Source organism: Pleuronectes platessa, chromosome 5 (genome assembly GCF_947347685.1).
Source record: "Pleuronectes platessa chromosome 5, fPlePla1.1, whole genome shotgun sequence".
Classification (NCBI taxonomy): Eukaryota; Metazoa; Chordata; class Actinopteri; order Pleuronectiformes; family Pleuronectidae; genus Pleuronectes; species Pleuronectes platessa.
In genome coordinates this window covers 9,276,784-9,297,717 of record NC_070630.1, presented here as the reverse complement: position 1 = coordinate 9,297,717, position 20,934 = coordinate 9,276,784, and the positions used below count along the sequence as shown (strand labels likewise).

Genomic DNA, 20,934 nt, shown 5'->3' with positions numbered 1-20,934 from the left:
AGCCTGGTGATGTGATTCTTGATGGGTTGTTTGACGTCCACTACACCTCTGTGTTCCCTGAGCTGACGTTCACCTCAGAGCCGACTCAGCTCAGCTGCCAGGGGCAAGTCTGACACTCCTGCAGAATTTAACAGTTTTATTATATCATATCAACATATATAACTGCACAGTGGTTAATTGTGCCTGTTTATGTGTTAGCTTTGACCCTCCAGGCTTCAGACATGCCTTGCATATTTAAGTGTTACCAATGGAATGTTTCCAAGTTGGAATTTCCTTGTTTTTGTTTTTTTCTATTGCTCCATGGAGTGCAGCAGCTGTCCAGAGGATTTCTGGTCCAGCCCCCAGCGTGACCACTGTGTTCCAAAGAAAACAGAGTTCCTCTCCTACCATGAGCCTCTGGGTATCTGCCTGACCACCGCCTCCCTGCTGGGCACGATTATCTGTGTTGTCGTCCTGGGCATCTTCATCCATCACCGCAGCACCCCCATGGTGCCTGCAAACAATTCAGAACTCAGCTTCCTGCTCCTGCTCTCATTGAAGTTATGTTTCCTTTGCGCTTTACTGTTCATCGGACGACCCAGAGCATGGACGTGCCAGCTGAGACATGCAGCGTTTGGCATCAGCTTTGTGCTTTGTGTGTCGTGTATCCTGGTTAAAACCATGGTGGTGCTGGCTGTGTTCAAGCCAAGAGGGGGAGCCACTCTGAAATGGTTTGGCACTGTGCAGCAGAGAGGGACAGTTCTGGTTTTTACTTCTGTTGTATGTGAGAGAGTGAGCACTCAGCTCCACAATCCTTCCTCAAAGCAGGGGACAGAATTACACAACTCAGTTGTCGTCTATATGAGAAGTTTACCTACATCAGTGTTGTGCAATAATAAGTAAAACCATAGAATGGTGTGCCTTTAGTCATTCAATAATTTTGGTTATCAAAATAAAATATAAAACATTAATATTTTAAATATTAATATTAAATCATAAGTTTGTAAGGATATGTGGAAATAGATGGACCCAGGAGCAGAGGTATTTAACAAAAAGAGTATTTACTATAAAAAGAGGTGTAACACATGAGGACTGGAGATGACAATCACCGACAGGAAGTGAAGACTGAAACAACACACAAGGAACAGAGACTACAAAATAAAGCAGGAAACGGAAACACAGAGTGCAAACATGAAAACAACTCAAACATAAACAACAGAGATCAACCATATAAATAGAAAACACTTACAGAATTTAGCCTGACAAATACAACCTAAATTGCCAGACTGTTACACCCTTCAAAGGAAGGGAAAGGATAGCCAATGTATTGATTAAGATCAGTCTCATTTAGATCTAGTTCAATTAGAAATCTCAATATTTACTATTAAAGATGATATAATGAACAGTGAAGGTTATGGAATTCTTGACACTTTAGCGGTTGGCAAAGTTCACTTATGCAACATAAATGAAAGAACTTTTGTAGGAAAAAAACATAAATTATGAATATAATAAAGTATAAAAACACAAATTACGAACAAACGTACTAACTAAACCAAGATGTGTATGTGAGTGTGTGTGTGTGTGTATGTAAATTAAGGTGCTTCCCAAAATGGCTGACCAAAGTTCACACCTTCTTCAGCATGCTTCTTCAGGTGGTTTGGCCCACTAAATTAACAGCCCCCGACCCCTTTTCTTCTGAAGTGGGGGAGGAGGTAACTAAGTGTAGAGATATGCGTGTGTCTGTGTTGATGTTAAACAGATAATGAGAGAGTCAGAGAGAAAGCCTGTGGCAAGCCTAACTAGCCTTAACTTTCATTTAACTTATAACTACAATATCACAGAATTTATCAAACGTATAAAAACCACACAGAATCAAATAAACAGTCTTGCTTAGTCTAGTATCATTGTTAAACCCAGATTATGTTACCAGTCCGAGGGAAAGGGAAAAAGAAGTTGCAGTAGTTCGCAATCGGGTGAAGTCTTCTGGCTTTGTGTGGTCTCTGTCTTAGCGTTGCTGTGGAGCTGTGCGCTCAGATGCTGGTTTGAAGTTCTTACCTGCAGGACATTGAGTCGCTGCTAGGAAAAGCTTGAGATGCGTGAAGGTTTCCTTGAAGAGATGAGTTGATGCTTCACCTCTGACCTCCGGTTGTTGGTTGGGAAGAGAAGATATGAGCTGGAGCAGCCCGGCCCCCCCTCAGCGAATGCAGGAGAAAAGGGCTGGCCACCTGCTGTCCTTGGAGGGTCGATGGAAAGACAGAGAATTGGGGCAGATCTGGCCTTATATTGGCCCGGTGACCTCACAGGCCATGGGGCCAGAGTGACCAATTGAGGTTGCTTTTGTGGCTTTTCACACCTCTGTGTGAAGATGCCCCAAACCAAGGGGACCTGCTGCCCCCTGGGAGACTGAGTTCCTTGGCTTTTTCAGAACAATGGAACCTGTGGCATCTTGGGAGATTGAGTTCGCGAGGATTGCTCCTGAACAAAGACCATGTGGTTTCAGGTTTTGACCACACATGTAGGCCGAAAAAGGAGGCCTGTGGTTCCACAAAGACATTTCCCAACATAAGTGACCAGAAATCCCTCTCAACTAAAGCACTTATAGGTAAAGTCTGGGAAACAGTGAAATCATTTCCCACTGTTGAGTTTACAATGAATAGGCAGATGAAAACATGGCGATTATAATCTTTGTTCCACTATTTATTTCATCATAGTGACAATAGTGACACTGAACTGTCAGCTGTGCCGCACTGTATCACAAGTTCAGAAACACCGAACCAAAATGGATATTTACAGCTGTGTGTGTGTGTGTGTGTGTGTGTGTGTGTGTGTGTGTGTGTGTGTGTGTGTGTGTGTGTGTGTGTGTATTATGTTTTTGTACATATACATAATATATATCTAAAAAGATACACTTACATTCATTTATAAAATCGCAACATTGTTATGTGCTTAAATATCTTATATTAATATATATATATATATATATATTATATATTAAACATAAATATTATTATCATGATAAAGAATTATAAAATGTGCTTATAAATGTTATGCTCCTTGTGTACATGATTTTATTATATCATGTAATTTAATATTATCGAAGACCCACAGATGAGTCTCAGGTAAATAGGATTTTAGGCCCTGCCCCTTTACTTCTCCCTCTGCCCTGATTGGTGGTGTGTGCAGGATTAAACAACACTGCATGTCAATAAAAGTGTGGCAACATAGCAAATGAAACTACAGGTGTGCAGCTCTCAGAATAAAGTTGAGCAAAGTCATGAGGGCAGTTACAGACACTTGCTTGCTCTTTCAAATGTTGATGTGTTCCTGCTTTTCCTCGATCGTGTCCTCCCCTCTTTATTCCTCCTCCTGCAGATTACAGGGACAGTTTCATCTAAACGGAATGCACAAGACTGGAGATGTGGTCCTGGGTGGGCTGTTTGCAGCCCACTTCTTCTCTGCCTATCCAGACCTGTCGTATACATCGGCGCCACGTCAGCCGACCTGCCACGGGTGAGTCTGTCAGAAAAAGAATTGGAGAAGACAAAACAATCTATACATTCTTTATGCCGTTCTTATCATGTATATTTTTACATTCACATAATATTCTTACTATTGTTGCTATTCAACTGGTTTTGCATCTTTCATTTTTTTTATTTTCATCAGTGAACACTAGTGTTTTGTGTGTTAGTTTTGATGTGATAGGATTCAGACAGGCCCAGACCATGGCCTTCGCTATCGATGAGATCAACAGAAACTCCAACCTGCTGCCCAATGTGACTCTGGGATACAGTCTGTACGATAACTGCCGCAGACTAGGAATCGGATTCAGTGCAGCGATGTTTTTAGCCAACGGTCAAGAGGAGCGAGTGACTTTACATGACACATGTGTGGGAACCCCTCCTGTCCTGGGGGTCGTGGGCGATTCTTCCTCCAGACGTTCTATCGCAATCTCCACTGTGTTAGGTTTATTCAGGGTGCCTATGGTGAGTTCTTCTCCTTCATCACGTAATCATTGTTTTGAATAATAATGCTATATAATCAAATAATAACACATGACCCCTTGCTCAAAGACACTTTACATGGATTAAACATATTAAATTGTATTTTAAAATCACATGTTAGAATGTAAAATATACTTTGCACGTTTTCAGGATGTACAGTCTTTTTGTTTTGTTATTTGCAGGTGAGTTATTTTGCAACATGTTCCTGTCTGAGTGACCGTCAAAAGTTTCCTTCGTTCTTTAGGACGATCCCGAGTGATGCTTTCCAGGTGAAAATCTATTAAGAGCAATCAAACTATAATGAGATATATTTTGTGCATAACAGGGAACAAGGTTTTTGTAATTGGTGGTTGTATGGTGTCAGATCAACAACATTTACATACAGTAATTAAACATGGAACCTGTCTGGCAGGATTTCTGATGAAAGATTATTTCAGCCTGTGCACTAACTCCTTCACTGTAGGTTCGTGCTATGATTCAGCTTCTAAAACGCTTCGGCTGGACGTGGGCAGGTCTGCTCATCAGCGACGATGATTACGGGGTCCACGCCGCCCGATCCTTCCAGTCTGACCTGGGTCCGTCTGGTGGAGGTTGTCTGGCCTACATGGAGATTCTGCCCTGGGGCGACGACCGGGCTGAGCTGATGAGGATTGTGAACGTGATGAAGAAATCCACAGCTCGTGTGGTCATCGTGTTCGCACATGAGAGTCACATGATTAACCTCATGGAAGAGGTTGGACTGAAAATACAATTTCAAACAACACCTCATACTCCTTAAAGTTTTTCTTTTTCAAACTGTTGCTAAAATGTGCAGTAATATTGCAAATTACAATAACAATTACAGTATGAATTGTATACTTGGTGTCATACAGGTGGTGAGGCAGAATGTGACCGGCCTGCAGTGGATGGCCAGTGAAGCCTGGACATCGGCTGCTGTGCTCCACACCCCCCGCCTCATGCCCTACCTGGGTGGAACACTGGGCATCGCCATCCGTCGGGGAGAAATACCAGGACTCAGGGATTTTCTGTTAACAATACGTCCTGATCTTTACCACAACAACAGCTACGGCAATAGCCTGGTGAGAGTTTGACCTTGCAATCCGATGTGGTAAATTTGCAGGATTGATCCAATGTCAACATTTAATATATTCCAGGTAAATCAGTTTTGGGAACACACATTTCAGTGTAGATTAGCGTCACCCCCGTCAGGTTGGGTGGAGGCTGGAGGAGCGTTGTGCACCGGGCAGGAAGATCTGGAGACTGTGGAGACTGAGTTTATGGACGTTTCAAACCTCAGGCCAGAGTACAACGTGTACAAGGCTGTGTATGCTCTGGCTTACGCCCTGCGTGACATGCTGCAGTGTGACCCGGGGAGAGGACCTTTCACAGGGCACAGCTGTGGGGACTTACACAGCCTGGAGCTGTGGCAGGTGAGGTATCAGATTACACTCTGCCTGTTAATGTGCATCTGTATTTACATTTAGAGCAGAGCAGCATTTAGTGTAATTTGATATATTTGTATTGTTATATAGAATATTAACCATATGATAAATGTGGGCTTTATAATATAAGATAAGATAATACTTTATTAGTTCCACTATGGGGTAATGAGCATTTTCCACATTTTTTATCAGATCAGAGAGAATTAAATTATGTCACTTATAATATTATTTTTCCTTTTTAAGTATGTGACAGGTTCAAAACTTTGCATAACTGAGTTCCATTTTTTGGGTATTAATTCGTAAAAGACATGTTAATAACTGCAATATTTTCATATGCCCTCTTTGGTTTTCTTTCGATCCCTAATTCTGATTTATATAGCTTGTTTATTACTTGGAAGGCATCAACTTCACCACACCGTTTGGGGATGAGGTGTCATTTGATGAGAATGGAGACGTCTTACCGATCTATGACATCATGAACTGGCAGTTGCTCCCTGATGGAGGAACTAAAGTTCACCTTGTGGGTGAGGTTAAGAAATCAGCCACTAAAGGTGAAGAACTCACACTTCATGACAAGAAGATCTTCTGGAACTTTGAATCCAAACAGGTTATTTCTGACTTTACAGACCATTATATAATTCAATAACTCAGTATAGTAGGGTGAGGTAATGATGGATGTAACTTTGTATCCATGCAGCCTCCACGGTCAGTGTGCAGTGAGAGCTGTCCTCCAGGCACCCGCATGGCGCGCAAGAAGGGGAAAGCTCTGTGTTGTTTTGACTGCATCCCCTGTTCTGAAGGGAAAATCAGCAATCAAACTGGTAAGTGTTACATTTTAAACATTGTAGTTTGAACATATAAATATAATATAAACATATATCTCCACATCTTCCCTGTTCTAGACTCCATGGAGTGCACCAGCTGTCCAGAGGATTTCTGGTCCAGCCCCCAGAATGACCGCTGCGTTCCAAAGAAAACAGAGTTCCTCTCCTACCATGAACCTCTTGGTATCTGCCTGACCACCACCTCCCTGCTGGGCACGTTTATCTGTGTTGTCGTCCTGGGCATCTTCATCCATCACCGCAGGACACCTTTAGTTAGAGCCAACAATTCTGAACTCAGCTTCCAGCTCCTGCTCTCACTGAAGTTATGTTTCCTCTGCTCTTTGCTGTTCATCGGACAACCCAGAGCATGGACGTGCCAGCTGAGACATGCAGCATTTGGCATCAGCTTTGTGCTTTGTGTGTCGTGTATCCTGGTTAAAACCATGGTGGTGCTGGCGGTGTTCAAGGCCTCCAAGCCAGGAGGGGGAGCCACTCTGAAGTGGTTTGGCTCTGTGCAGCAGAGAGGGACAGTTCTGGTTCTTACTTCTGTTCAAGCAGCGATCTGCACTGCCTGGCTTGTGTCTGCTTCACCAGCTCCTTATAAAAACACCCGGTACCACAATGACAAGATAGTGTATGAGTGTGTAGTCGGCTCCACGATTGGCTTTGCAGTGTTGCTTGGCTACATTGGATTACTGGCTGTGCTCAGCTTCCTGTTAGCTTTTCTGGCGAGGAATCTCCCCGACAGTTTCAACGAGGCCAAACTCATCACTTTCAGCATGTTGATCTTCTGCGCAGTGTGGGTAGCCTTCGTCCCTGCTTACATCAACTCACCAGGCAAATACGCAGATGCCGTGGAGGTATTTGCCATCCTGGCCTCTAGTTCCGGCCTCTTGGGGGCGCTGTTTGGACCCAAATGCTACATCATCCTATTGAGACCAGAGAGGAACACAAAGAAAGCCATCATGAGTCGAGGAATTGAGTCATGAAGCTTGTGTTTCTGTTCATTACACAGAATGAGTCAATTTCCTTACACACTGAAAATAACAGCCTTAGTTGATGATCAATGGTGAAGATCTAATGCAAAATAAACTGGATCACGTGAATAAGATCACACTCACATCGTCATATGTGATACTTGCACTTCAAATGGTATCAGTGACTTTTATTTGTACTTTTCATGATGTCAGTTTACCCTCAGACAAGCTTTAGCACACTCTATGAATGAATTTAACTTAACAATCATCGACTGTAGTACATGAAGAGACACATATGGACTTAAACGCAATGTTGACATCTTTTTCACTGGAAAACATTGCAGCTCTGCAGAGAAATGATTCTGATGCAAGAAGTGTGGCAAGTGACAATTGAAGTGTGGCTATGTTAGCAGGCTCATTTTCTTCCACTAGCATTTGAATTAATATGTGATATCTCATCCCTGTGGGTGTAGAAGTGGGTTTAAATGATTCTACTGGGAATTATTGCAGTTTCCTTGATTATATCATTATTTAAACATAACTAAATGTTTCTGTATTCTATGTTCTGGATTGATTATTGTTGTAATTGATTGTTACTCTAATGGCATTCCCGTAATGCAAGCAGATGTGTGGAATCAATATGAGAAACAAAGACACAACCATGGAACTGATTTACATGTATCTTTATTAATGTAGAATAAAACAATGAAGTAAAAAATAATGATTACTTTAATAAAATATGGATTTATCTACAACACAAAGTATTCCATCGTCTATGTAAATATATCTGACATTTTATAGTGAAATAAAATGGATTTTTAAGTTAAGTGCAGACAATACAAATTTGTCTTTCTAACATTTTAGGATACAGTTTGTCACATTCGGAAAAATAGAAAGAACCGATAATGAAATTGACAAAGAAATCAAACTATTTGATGACTGACAATGACTGTTTGATTATTATCCTTTTCATACGTCACCACACGCAGTCTTAAGTTTCTTCACTATCTGGCCATCAGGTGTTTCTTAGTATTTTTCTCAGGCCTCAAAAGAATAATGAAACACTTTGGAGCAAAGATACAGAAAAGCAAACCATAGCTGGAGGCAAGAATCGCAAATATCTCCACGGCTACTGCATATTTTCCAGGAGAACTGACATAAGCAGGAACGAAGGCGACCCACACGGCACAGAAGATCAGCATGCTGAAGGTGATCAGCTTGGCCTCGTTGAAGTTGTCGGGGAGTTTCCGAGCGAGAAAGGCCAAGAGGAGGCAGGAGCAGGCCAGCAGGCCGATGTAGCCCAGGACCAGAGAGAAGCCCACCACAGAGGCCATGGCACACTTCAGTGTGACCTTCAACCCCGGAATTTCGAGGTCAGGTTCAGGCAACGGGGGGCTGAGCGATAGCCAAATAACACAGATGATAACCTTGATTGAAAAAAAGCATTGCAGAAAATCAGGTTTAAGGACGGGAAATGCACTAATGAATCATAATCTTATTATTAAAAAAGCCACATCCAACTCTGACCTGTATACAGGTGAAAACGCAGACACTTCCTCTCTGTTGGCCCGGACCAAACCACTTCATCAGGGACCCAGCACCGGGCCGAGTCGAGCGAAACGCTGCAAGGACCACGATGGTTTTGACTTGGAGGCAGGAAACACAAAGCACGAAGCTGATCCCAAAAGCCGCCTGCTGGAAGCGACAGGCCCAGACTGACGGACGGCCGATGAACAGCAGCGAGCACAGGAAGCAGAACTTCAGAGACAGAAGCAGCAGGAAGCTCAGCTCTGAGTTGTTGGCTCGCACCTACAAATAAGAATCAGACTTAAACTGATATTGAAAGGATGTTAATTAACACCTTTATTTTGATCATGGAGCAATAGATTAGTGTTTATTGAACTTTATAATCTCTGATAAATTAGACTGTATATTTACCATAGGTGTTTGTCGATAGTATAGGAACATCACAAACACTGCTGTTGTCACCACGACACCAGATATTGCGACTGTCGTCAGGGTAATACCCAAAGTTTCATTAAAGGAGAGGAAGTCCAGCTGGCGAGGGACGCAGGCCGTTCGATCAGTGTTGGACCAGAACTCAGACGGACAGGGATCACAGTGAGGGGAACCTGGCAGAGGGATGCAGCCAAACAAATGACAGAATTTGATTATTGGAAGCCGATTGGTGCAGACTGAATACAGTTTTATTGGGAAGTGGTTATTTCCTCACCAGTTGTATTGCTAATCTCTCCGTCAGCACACGGGATGCAGTCAAAGCAGCAGACAGGTTCTCCTTTCCTGGAGGCCGTCCTGGTCCCGGGGGGGCAGCTCTCACTGCACACTGACACAGGCACCTGAACGAAACATACAATCACAGTAAGCATTTAATTCAGTAAAGGTTTTTTTAGTGAATCGAGATCTTTCCTCTTTGAGCACCTGATTGGATCCCGTGCTCCACTGAATGTCTGACTCATTAAGGTGGATGTCAAATCCGTCCACACGACCGATCAGAACAAGCTTGAGTCGGCCTTCGGGGGTTTTCTGCCAGTTAACGAGGTCGTACTTCGCCGGAACATCGGCCCCTTGGAAGTAAAACATTTCACCCTGAGGTGTGGTGAAGTTCACTCTGCTCAAGTGCTGCAGAACCTGGAAGCGTCAAAATGTTGAATTGTCAGATATCAACAACACCCTAAGGATTTGCTAATGTGTGTTGTCAAAATGAAGCTGAAATAACTGTGATTACCTCTATGGGTTGGATGTGTTTCGGAAAGGAGCAGGTGGAGCTGCTGTTTCCAGGGGATCTGTCGTTGTTGGGGCATGAGAGGAGGCTGTGAAGGGCGTGGGCTGCGGCGTAAGCAGCAAGGTACACATTATATGTGACCCTCAGCTGAGAGGTGTCAGTAAAGAGATTCTGCACCACCTCCAGGGACTCTGTGCCATCGCAGAGCGGCAGAGGCACCCTCTGCTCTGCTCGGGATGGTAAAGTGGTAGATGAGGAAAGATTTGAGGATCCAGGACGGCAATTAAACATTTTTTCCCAGAATTCTCTCAAGAACTTATCATCAGGACGATGAGAGGGATTCAGATTCCTGAGATACTTTTCAAATCCAGGTATAGGTGAACTCCTAATGGCCACGCCGAGGACGCCACGTGCCACTTTAAGGGTGGAAGGGTGTTCGAGAAGATTAACACTCGTGCTCCAAGCCTCACTGGCCAGAAACTGTCTATCAGTTACCTGCCAATGAAAGCACGATAAAAATATCATTTAGGAAACAAATTACATAAAATAAGTAAATTTCCATATTTAATATATGAAATTGTGTCTCACATTTCTCTCGGCCAGCTGCAGGAACAGTTCCCTCACATCTGTGTACCACGTGAAGATCAGAATCACTTTAGCGCTCGAGGCCTGAATCGCGAGCGCTGCCTGTTTGGCGTCGCTCACAATGTTTTCCCTTCGGAGAGTCTCCACAAACGCCAGACACACACCGGCACCCTGAGTCTCCTCCTGGAATATCTGATATACACAAATTTACATTTAGATATTATATTGCTTATTTCCTGTGCAGATGGCGTAACATTTCCGGTAAATAAGAAATGGAAACACCTTTATCGCCGTTAGGCCGTAACTATTTTTTGCCACAACTGCTCCGATCCAAGTCCATTTTAAACGTATTGCAAGCTGGGCGATGGCTCGGGCTTGGTAAATGTCACTGGGCATGGTCCTGAAGAAGTTGGGAAATTGGCGTCTGTCACTCAGACACGGGCAGCTCGCTGTGTAGCTCATCTAAAGGTTAAAAAACCCCACATAATTATAACAAACTTTTCATAAAAGTGCTTTACATGAACAGAATGACTTTAGCTTAAAAACAATGAACATGTGTGAAAAGGGGTTAAAGCAATATTAAGTGTTCATTGCTAGACAACACATTTAAATTAAAAGCAAAATCATCAAAATCATCAAACCAAAATAATTTTTAAAGTTCTTCAAACGTGTCGACAGTGGAACTTATATGTTCCACACCTTTGGATGCTTGATTACAGAAAACTGCATCACATTTACATGCTAAAGTCTCATGCACAAAAAAGACAGTTGTAATTTATTTTCACCCAAGAGGAAATATGTTTTCTGCTTTAACAAATACCACGGTAAATACAGTTTACAGTTTTTGTTTCAGTTCACTTTTGCTGTCCTCACATCAGCAATTAAACAATGCTTCGAGATGTAGAGCTATAGAGCTACAGAAGAAATAACAAACTGTAAGTGTTGAACCAAAGAATATTTCATGAAGTTAAACTCCAATTTAAAAGTGAAAATCTGATATTTATAATTGTACTTTTATGTATTCGTAGCATTTTCCTTTTTGTCCTTTTGTATATTTCTTTATATTTTTTTGTGTCTATATTCAATATAAACAACTCACTAAAGGAACAGAGAGTGGCCCCAGGAGTTGGGAGAGTATCACGGCTGTTATAGATGAATCGCCACCGATGATCAATGGAACAGGCGGATCACCTGATGACATAATAACATACAGTGGAATAAAATCATCAGTTAAATGAAAACTCTGCTTGGTTCAGTTAATACTGTCATCATTTGTATTTATTAGAGAAGGATGCACACTGGGTAAATACAAAGGGGCATTTAGTACCTCTCCCTTCTCCAGTTTCTCCAGTTAAACTACAGCTGCTGCCGTCTCCTCCAACCAGGGACAGCGCTGCCCGCAGAGCCCACAGGGGCAGAGCACAGCTGTCGTGGATGTGGTAGCCCAGCTTCACGCCTGGAAGCAGCGTTGTGCTGAGGTTGATTTCTTCCAGCGCAAACACCATCGCATATATGTACTGCAGCGGAAGATCTTCCAAACTGAGAGCACAGGAGAGGAAGAGTGAGAACATCAGTCAAAGTGACACACACTCATCTGTAATAATGATCTGTAAAGTCTGCAAAGAAATAAGCATTCCAACTTATTTAACAAAGATTTCGTACATATCGATGTTAAAGAACCACAAATATTTAACTTTATACGAAATATGGCTTACAATAACATATATCAAATTTATATGTAAACAAAGCAGTTTTGTGTTTCACCTGCTGCAGGATTGGTAAAGTGGCTGCTGAGTAAACTCTTGATCTATAGCTGGAGGGTTGTTATAAAGACTGAAGAGCCCACCGATGACTAGATCCCCGTCCTGGAACAGACCCTGGGCGCTGGACGAACCCCAACGAGAACATGTCACCGCCTGAGCCACCTGCCAGCCCACCCGGAGCCCCAGCTGTCGGCCCACCAGCCCCACGAGGAGCAGGGACGGGGCTGAGCAGGGCCGCAGCGTGAAGAGCCAGGAGAACCAAGACATCGATGCAATGACTCTCTACACTTTGACTGGGCCAAATATATCCGTTAGATAACTTCTCATAAGCATAAAAATACAAAAATGAGACATGCAGAGAACATTAAATCAATTAGTTTGAACAGCTCCTGGAATGAAATGGTAAAATGTGATTAAATCCCTCTTGATTTGAAAGAATAAAAGATTATATTTTCACCAATGAAATAATCCTAATGGCACAATGTATATTATAACAATTACAACTTGACCTGAGGACTGACGAGGTGTAAGGCCCCCCCCCCCTGCTCTGCTCTGCTTTGACGCTGTTCTGGGTTTTTATACCATTTACGAACCCCATGGTGGAAACAGGAGGATACTGAACCTGCCAATCACTTCTCTGGAAGGTGAAGGCATAACAATGGTACAATGACGGGGTTTAGCTGGAGGGCAGTGACCACAGACATCCCAGCAGAGTTACATCTCTATCCAACTATTTGTTTATGAATTAATCCACAGAGGGCCACACCTTTCACATAAGGGCCCACGTTGTTGTTTTGATATAGGTTCAGTATGATCATCTTTAATATGAGATGGCACGGTGATGCAGTGGGCAGCACTGTTGGCTCACAGCAAAAAGGGTCCCGGTTTGAAACCCGGTTCAGCCAGGGTCTCATTTGTGGAGTTTGTTGTGTGGAGCACTCCAGCTTCCTTCCACAGTTCAGAGACATGCATCTGCTCAGGGTCTAAAAAAAGGGATTTACCTCTGACCCTCTGGTTAGTGGACGACCTGCTCTATCTTCTGAGGCAAAGCGGTCATGAGATAGTGTAGTGCAGTCATCAGGTGATTTCCAGAAATCCAATACAACTTTAAAAATGTGCATGTTTAGATTAAAACCTAACCCTAACCCTTAACCCTTCCTCCTAACAGGTATGTTATATGTTCACAGTATTATTGCATTGCAAGATGCAGTAGGACATAAAAAACAAAGGATGCACACAAATTCTTGCATTACCTCATCACTGTGCATCCGACAAACAGCTCTGTGTCTTTTCTTCGCTCCTTAACCCTAACTCTAATCCTAACCCAACAGGAGACAGTGGAAACACAATTGAGTCTTTCCTAAGAGGCACCAAAATCAATGAAAATGAAAACTTCCATCTTGGGGTTTTAATTAAATGTTACAACATATCAAAGAATATGACTTACATGTCAAATTAAACTATGCAAATAGAAAATGTGTCAACCGTCATCGTCCTTCATATTTTCCTGGTCCCTGCATGACCCCTGAGGTGTTTGTGACAGATTAGCGACAGCATGAATTGCAGCAGATCAAGTTACGGCTCCACATTGAAAACTGAGACATGTGCGCGTTGGTGGTTTCTTTAAACTCCCACAAATCAATGCTTCAACCTCCACTGGGGATGATGGGGGCCGGATGTCTCTGACACAATTATTTTGAGAGTCTGGGGATGAAAATGTGTAGATTATTGCCTCACCAATTTAAAAAGTCTAAACTATATTGTAGCTGCTGAATAAAGATTAGCCTTTAGTACAAATTTAGTTTTGTGGCCAGTGACAAAAACATTTCAGGTAAAGTAACTCTGTTGGCTTTGCCTTTAAACTTTGACCTTTCTGTAGAGTATCCATTTCAGGTGATGCCCAGTTCCCTTCGCAGCCTTATTGTGTTATACTTGACAAAAAAGGGGCTTTAATATACTGTATAGGATTGTAGTGCGACAGTGACACACTGTGGTCTGAACTGACTTATAACATTATGAACATGGGGCAGTTTGCTTTGAACCAGCAGTTAAACATCTCAACTTGCTAACTGATGTGACTGAATGCATTTAAATTGATCTATCAACTATGTTTTCTAAACAAATTCAAAAACACAATATTTTTACAATTGATTAAAATAATTTTAATAAAAGTCTTACATAATATATTTGTCCATATTTGTTTTCTGTAACTACATGTTTACCTATATCCAAACTGTGTAATATTATTAATACACCGACTCACTTTGGTTATATCCACTATGAAACAAATAAACCTTTAGATATCTGGCCCCGGAAATAGAACATGTTCATATTAATGGGCGGCTGTGGCTGAGGGGTAGAGTGGTCGTCCTCTAACCTGAAGGTCGGCAGTTCGATCCCCAGTCTGACCCATCTGCATGTTGAAGTGTCCTTGGGCAAGATGCTGAACCCTGAATGCCCCCCGATAGAATAACAAAGTGCTGCGATTAGATGCACTGTGTGAATGTGTGTGTGAATGGGTGAATATGGCACAGATGATAACCTGTGTGAAAAGTGAATATATTTCATTTAGCTTAGTTTCTCATAAATATAAAACAAGGTGTGGTGATGTTTTTTGCAAAAGAAATGAACTACATCATGACTCAAGTTTTCCTGAGCTCTGCAGGACTGGTTAGAATTTCATCTCCTATTGTAAATGAATTGTTATAAATCACAAGTTGTACTGCTAATTGACAAAATTTAATGTAAAACTGCACTGTAAAGCGCTTTGAGTGGTCATCAAGACTAGAAAAGCGTATTATAAATACAAAACCATTTACCATTTAATGTCTCTACGTGTGACACATAAAAAACATACCCAGTGAACTGTAGTGAAATTACAAGCAGAGAAAGTCTAAGATTGTGCAATGCTGCCATCTAGCGGTTTTAACTGGGCACATGCATATTTAACTAAATGATACCTGCAGGTAGAGTAATGAGAATTGAATTTAAATATGTCTCACTGCTGGTTAAAGTAATTAAGATTAGTTTTATATCCTTATTAACTATAATGATGAGTCATTCACAGGCTGTTTAAATTGCAGGTATACATGTCTCAACTATCTTAAATACAAACATTTGTACCTGATCTATTGACAAAGTGTAAAATATGTATTATTCACTTTGAATGAATGCATGTATATAGTGTATAAACATTATTATACGACAAACAATCTTGTAATAATGAGCTTAAACTGCTTTCTGTGGTTTTGCGTTTTATTCGTTTGAAGTTCAGTATTTAAACACAGCACAGAGTTAATAAATGTTTATTGGGTAGCATTGCATTTAATGTTGTTACTGTTTATTTAAATTATGTCTGGGAACAGAAGCTATTATTCATCTACAAATCTAAGCCATAACTCAAAGAGGCACATTTAGAATTGGAATTATTACTATGAAACAAATTGATACACACATCAATAACTATCTGGCCATCAGGTGTTTCTTAGTGTTTTTCTCAGGCTTCAAGAGAATTATGAAACATTTCGGGGCAAAAATGCAGAGCAGCAAACCATAGCTGGAGGCAAGAATCGCAAAAATCTCCACAGCGACAACGTACTTCCCAGGAGAGCTAATGTACGCGGGGACGAAGGCGACCCACACGGCGCAGAAGATCAGCATGCTGAAGGTGATCAGCTTGGCCTCGTTGAAGTTGTCCGGGAGTTTCCGGGCGAGAAAGGCCAAGAGGAGGCAGGAGCAGGCCAGCAGGCCGATGTAGCCCAGGACCAGAGAGAAGCCCACCAGAGAGGCCATGGCACACCTCAGTGTGACCTTTGACCCTCGGAGACCAAAATCCTGCTGAGGCACTGGGGGGCTGAGGGACAGCCATATGGCACAGATGATAACCTGTGTGAAAAGTGAATATATTTCATTTAGCTTAGTTTCTCATAAATATAAAACAAGGTGTGGTGATGTTTTTTGCAAAAGAAATGAACTACATCATGACTCAAGTTTTCCTGAGCTCTGCAGGACTGGTTAAAATTTCATCTCCTATTGTAAATGAATTGTTATAAATCACAAGTTGTACTGCTAATTGACAAAATATCAGCAATATAAGATGATTCACACCTGTATACAGGTGAAGAGGCCGACACTTCCTCTCTGTTGGCGCAGACCAAACCACTTCATCAAGGATCCAGCACCGGCCCGAGCTGAACGGAAAACAGCCAGAACCACAATGGTTTTTACCAGCAGGCAGGAAACACAAAGCACGAAGCTGATCCCAAAAGCCGCCTGCTGGAAGCGACAGGCCCAGACTGACGGACGACCGATGAACAGCAGCGAGCACAGGAAGCAGAGCTTCAGAGACAGAAGCAGCAGGAAGCTCAGCTCTGAGTTGTTGGCTCGCACCTACAGGAGAAGCACATCAGCAGTTGATTGAGGAAAGACAGGTGAAATGCAGACAGCAAACTCTGGGTTATTCTTACCATGGGGGTTTGATGGTGATAAACAAAAACCAGGAACACCGCAGCCGTCACCGTGGCACCAGACACTGCTGCTGTCGTCAGGGTAATGCCCAAAGTTTCATTAAAGGAGAGGAAGTCCAGCTGGCGAGGGACGCAGGCCGTTCGATCAGCGTTGGACCAGAACTCAGACGGACAGGGATCACAGTGAGAGGAGCCTGGCAGAGGGACAGAGAGGATGGAGGAGAGAATAATAAAACTCAAAGCGTGAAGTAAAGGATAGAAACATGAGCTGGTGTTGTGTAGTAAATTCATCACCAATTGTATTGCTAATCTCTCCCTCAGCACATTGGATACAGTCGAAGCAGCAGACGGGTTCTCCTTTCCTGTTGGCCAGTCGGCTGCCTGGAGGACAGCTCTCACTGCACACTGACACAGGCACCTGCACAAGCAGTCAGTGACACGATGCGGTTAATTCACAAAAACATTAATTCCAACAGCAAGTATTCAATTAGAATTTCTTTCAAATGAATGACCTGATTGGATCCCGTGCTCCACTGAATGGCTGATTGGTTAAGGAGGAGATCGAACCCGTCCACGTGGCCAATCAGAACGAGCTTCATTGGCCCCTCTGGAGTTTTCTGCCAGTTTACGAGATCATACTTTGCTGGAGTGTCAGCTCCTTGGAAATACAACATTTCACCTTGTGGTGTGGTGAAGTTCACCTGGTTTAAGTGCTGCAACAGCTGAAGGGAAAAAAAGTTGAAGAAGCAGTCAGAATCAAATCTGTACACAAAACTGCACTTAGAAATGTTTGAGCTAGAAGGGTACTCAGAGAGCTTTATCACCATACTGAATATAACACTGCATACATACTTATATATGTGTACTGCATCAGATACATATACCATGCCCACAGAAATATGCAAAAACTTCAGCAAACTGTTCACATTAAACGCAGGCAAAACATGCGTTCACTGATAAAGGTGAAAGATATACGTGACAAATAAGAACCCATTATTTTGACTCACAAAATCCAGAACATTATCCAGATCTGCCAACATTTAATTTGTTCTATGATATTATCCCTTTATTGATGTCAAAAATCCATCATGTCTTGCGAGATTCACAAAAAGGTGGAAAAACGGCCTATCAAGCTATTTTAAAGAAAGAAAGAAATTAAACTAAATCCTGAATCTGACCCTGATTCTGCACCAATAATTTGTTGGTTTAATGGGTTCTTCCCTTTCCAGTGAGTTTCGTGGTAATCCGCCCATTAGTGCAAAATAACCGACAGACAAAAGCAGACACAAACTATTCCTCCTCTGGTACCTCTTTTGGTTTGATGTGATCTGGAGAGGAGCAGGTTGAGATGTCTCTGTCTCTGCTAGAGCAGGAGAGGAGGCTGTGGAGGGCGTGGGCAGCAGCATACACAGCCAGGTAGACATTATAAACCACCCTGAGCTGAGAGGTGTCAGTGAAGGGATGCTGAAGCCCCTCCAGAGACTCTGTGCCACTGCAGGGGGGCAGAGAGGCTCTGTGAAGAGACTCCTTGGCAGGAGATGAAGTGGAGCCATTCGATGCACGGGGAGATGAAGAGGAATATGCAAATGATGCTACCCCCCCTGCACTACATCCAAACACCTTTTCCCAGAAGTCTCTTAAGAACCCGTCATGCGGACGACGAACTGGGTGCAGATTCCTGAGATATTTTTCAAACCCGGGTATTGGTGAACTTCGGATGGCCACGCCAAGAACGCCGCTGGCCACATTGGAGACGGCAGGGTCCTGGAGGAGATCGTCACTGGTGCTCCAGGCCTCACTGGCCAGAAACTGTCTGTCAGTCACCTACAGGAGGAATGCACTCTTCAAATAAATACACTCAAATGATAAAGTCATACAAATTTCCAGGCCAGTTACTCAAATTTCTTTCTTTTAGCTCCAGAAACAGCTTCTTCGCGTCAGTGTACCAGACGAAGATGAGAATCACCCTCGCAGTGGAAGCTTGGATTGTGAGTGCCGCACGTCTCGCATCTCTCTCAATGGTCTCCCGGTGGACGGTCTCTACGAAGTCCAGACACACCCCCTTCCCCTTAATCTCCTCCTTAAATACCTGAAACAATAACGTGAAAAAAACAATAAATATATGCTATTTGTGAAATATTTTAATTCAATATATCACAACAATATCATAACCTGCATCGCCAATTGACCGTAGGCGGTGTTTGCATGTACAGCCCCAACCCACGTCCAGTGGAAGCGTATGGCAAGTTGTGCGAGGGCCCTGGCCTGGTAAATGTCACTGGGGATGGTTCTGAAGAAGTTAGGAAACTTGAGCCGGTCACTCAGACAGGGACAGGTGGCCTGGTAGCTGATCTGAGGGAGAGACACAGAGGTTCAGCGTTTTTCAAAGCACCATCTTTACTAAAATTCACCATTTAAACACAAGCAACTGACTCGTGAGAATAAGATTTCCTCTGGTGATGAAACTCACAATTGGTATAGAGAGAGGCCCCAGGGTCGTGGACAGTATTATCCCTGTTGTGGACGAGGAAGCCCCAATCAGCAGAGGAACAGGCTTCCCACCTGAAGATAAGATAAGATAATAGAAGATAATAGAACAGAAGAGAAGAGAAGAGAAGAGAAGAGAAGACTGAACTTTATCATTAGAATGTTCTGACAAAATATATTTGTACCAAAAACAAAATATAACCAAAGAATGAAGCAAATACATGTTGACACACAGTGCATCACACATCACGAATAAGTGGCTTCTCATCGATAATTTCACATTTTATTTAACTATTTGACAGACTGAAGAACACAGTGAGCTTCCCAGTCCATTTGTTCCTGACTGTCATGGCAGCAGATATTCAATGGCATAAAATATTTGATGATACCAGGTGTTGGTTTCATGGACAAACACAATATTAAAAGCACATGGAATCATATCAAGTCATACTTGTGTCTCCAGGTTGTCCATGCGATGCAGACTGTGGTGTAGAGGCTGTTAAGTTGCAGCTGCGTGTGTTTCCTCCGACCAGTGACAGTGTATCTTGCAGTGCCCACGGGTATCGGCCGCAGCTGTCCACTATGCTGTAGCCCAGCTTGACTCCCGGCAGCAGGGAGCTGTTCCCGTTGATTTCATCCACCGCAAACGCCAAAGCATACAAATGTTTCAATGTCTCAAGATCTAAGCTGAGAGCACAGGAGGAGAAAGAAGGAGAAAATCTGGACCACTGCAACGTCAGTCAGTGAAATATAAAAGTGTCACATACATCAACACCTACAGGTATTTAAATGATCATATCAGAATCATAATAACAGTAGAAATACAGCGGGGCCACATGTGATTACCCAGTGCATGGTTCATAGCGCGGCTGCTTGATGAAGTCCTGCTGTACAGCTGAAGGTATGTAATACAGATTAAAAAGTCCACCTAGGATCACGTCCCCGTCCTGAGAGAGGACCTTGTTGTTCAGTGCGCTCCACCTGGTGCACGTCGTCCCCGTCGCCCCCTCCAGACCCCCCGTCCGCCTGCCCACTGCACTGAGGAGCAGCAGAGACAGAGCTGAGGAGAGCCAGCGGGCGAGGAGCCGGGGCAACCAGCACATGGACGCAGCTGGACATTTAGAAAAACTTTGGGTAAATGTCATCTGACAGAGACAGAATATACATCATGAAATCAAAGATAATTTACCTGACTGGTTCAACCTGGAAATAGACTGCATTAAAACTCGCAGGTACCTCATACACAACGTTCAACAAAGACGAATCCCATAAAAATTGCATATGCCCAAATGCAAAATCATAATATCATGCCTGTAACCTGCAAAGAGAAAGCACGTTATCAGCTCAAGTATAACCAGTTAAGTGAGAAAATGGTATCTTGACAGAAACAGACCTCCCTCCCTGCACAGGCCAAGTGTTGATATGAGTATATATAATCGTTGTGGAGCCTTTTCCATGGAAGTGAAACAGATGACACAAGCGGCACAACACGAAATTATCCCTCTCTAGAGTGATGGTGGAAAAACAAATCATTGCTAGCAAGTGATTATAGAGGGGGTGAGTGTGTACGTGTTCTAAACTGTCAAAAACAACTTGAGAGAGAAGATAAAAGTATATCGTTTTAATTATGTGAGCAAGAAACTTCACTAAAGGAAAACAGATAAAGT

General features: G+C 42.8%; 3 protein-coding genes across 4 annotated transcripts; 1 reads left to right on the top strand and 2 right to left on the bottom strand.

The window, feature by feature from the left end:
* The first annotated feature begins 2,964 nt into the window (after positions 1-2,964).
* LOC128440299 (extracellular calcium-sensing receptor-like) lies at positions 2,965-7,235 on the top strand. The gene is made up of 10 exons (XM_053422974.1): positions 2,965-2,993; positions 3,307-3,489; positions 3,668-3,962; positions 4,163-4,249; positions 4,444-4,713; positions 4,853-5,059; positions 5,135-5,410; positions 5,802-6,029; positions 6,120-6,243; positions 6,325-7,235. Exons 2-10 carry the CDS (start codon positions 3,380-3,382, stop codon positions 7,233-7,235), a joined length of 2,508 nt encoding a protein of 835 aa, XP_053278949.1. The 5' UTR covers positions 2,965-2,993; positions 3,307-3,379.
* Positions 7,236-8,227: 992 nt separating this feature from the next.
* LOC128440564 (extracellular calcium-sensing receptor) lies at positions 8,228-12,581 on the bottom strand. Its single transcript, XM_053423313.1, has 11 exons — positions 12,316-12,581; positions 11,912-12,090; positions 11,651-11,742; positions 10,834-11,013; positions 10,555-10,743; positions 9,970-10,461; positions 9,663-9,872; positions 9,457-9,580; positions 9,162-9,355; positions 8,751-9,032; positions 8,228-8,650 (listed from the first exon to the last, which is right to left on the bottom strand). Exons 1-11 carry the CDS (start codon positions 12,579-12,581, stop codon positions 8,228-8,230), a joined length of 2,631 nt encoding a protein of 876 aa, XP_053279288.1.
* Positions 12,582-15,557: 2,976 nt separating this feature from the next.
* On the bottom strand, positions 15,558-20,657 carry LOC128440145 (extracellular calcium-sensing receptor). 2 transcript variants are annotated; one of them, XM_053422752.1, is made up of 12 exons: positions 20,457-20,587; positions 20,114-20,378; positions 19,719-19,954; positions 19,251-19,342; positions 18,953-19,132; positions 18,747-18,869; positions 18,089-18,604; positions 17,293-17,502; positions 17,075-17,198; positions 16,781-16,974; positions 16,422-16,703; positions 15,558-16,199 (listed from the first exon to the last, which is right to left on the bottom strand). In XM_053422752.1, exons 1-12 carry the CDS (start codon positions 20,506-20,508, stop codon positions 15,777-15,779), a joined length of 2,697 nt encoding a protein of 898 aa, XP_053278727.1. In that variant the 5' UTR covers positions 20,509-20,587; the 3' UTR covers positions 15,558-15,776. The 2 variants fall into 2 exon arrangements, with proteins under 2 accessions (XP_053278727.1, XP_053278728.1); XM_053422753.1 differs by lacking the exon at positions 20,114-20,378 and having other exon boundaries at positions 20,457-20,657.
* Between the last annotated feature and the right edge of the window lie 277 nt (positions 20,658-20,934).

Coding starts and splice junctions, on each gene's coding strand:
- LOC128440299 (XM_053422974.1), top strand. CDS start 3,380: ATGCACAAGACTGGAGATGTGGTCCTGGGTGGGCTGTTTGCAGCCCAC. Junction 3,490..3,667: donor CGTCAGCCGACCTGCCACGG/GTGAGTCTGTCA, acceptor TTTGTGTGTTAG/TTTTGATGTGATAGGATTCA. Junction 3,963..4,162: donor GTTTATTCAGGGTGCCTATG/GTGAGTTCTTCT, acceptor TGTTATTTGCAG/GTGAGTTATTTTGCAACATG.
- LOC128440564 (XM_053423313.1), bottom strand. CDS start 12,581: ATGTCTTGGTTCTCCTGGCTCTTCACGCTGCGGCCCTGCTCAGCCCCG. Junction 9,356..9,456: donor AGAGATTAGCAATACAACTG/GTGAGGAAATAA, acceptor TCCCTCTGCCAG/GTTCCCCTCACTGTGATCCC. Junction 9,033..9,161: donor ACTATCGACAAACACCTATG/GTAAATATACAG, acceptor TCTTATTTGTAG/GTGCGAGCCAACAACTCAGA.
- LOC128440145 (XM_053422752.1), bottom strand. CDS start 20,508: ATGAGGTACCTGCGAGTTTTAATGCAGTCTATTTCCAGGTTGAACCAG. Junction 19,133..19,250: donor GGCCTCTCTCTATACCAATT/GTGAGTTTCATC, acceptor TCTCTCCCTCAG/ATCAGCTACCAGGCCACCTG. Junction 16,200..16,421: donor GCCTCTTCACCTGTATACAG/GTGTGAATCATC, acceptor CTTTTCACACAG/GTTATCATCTGTGCCATATG.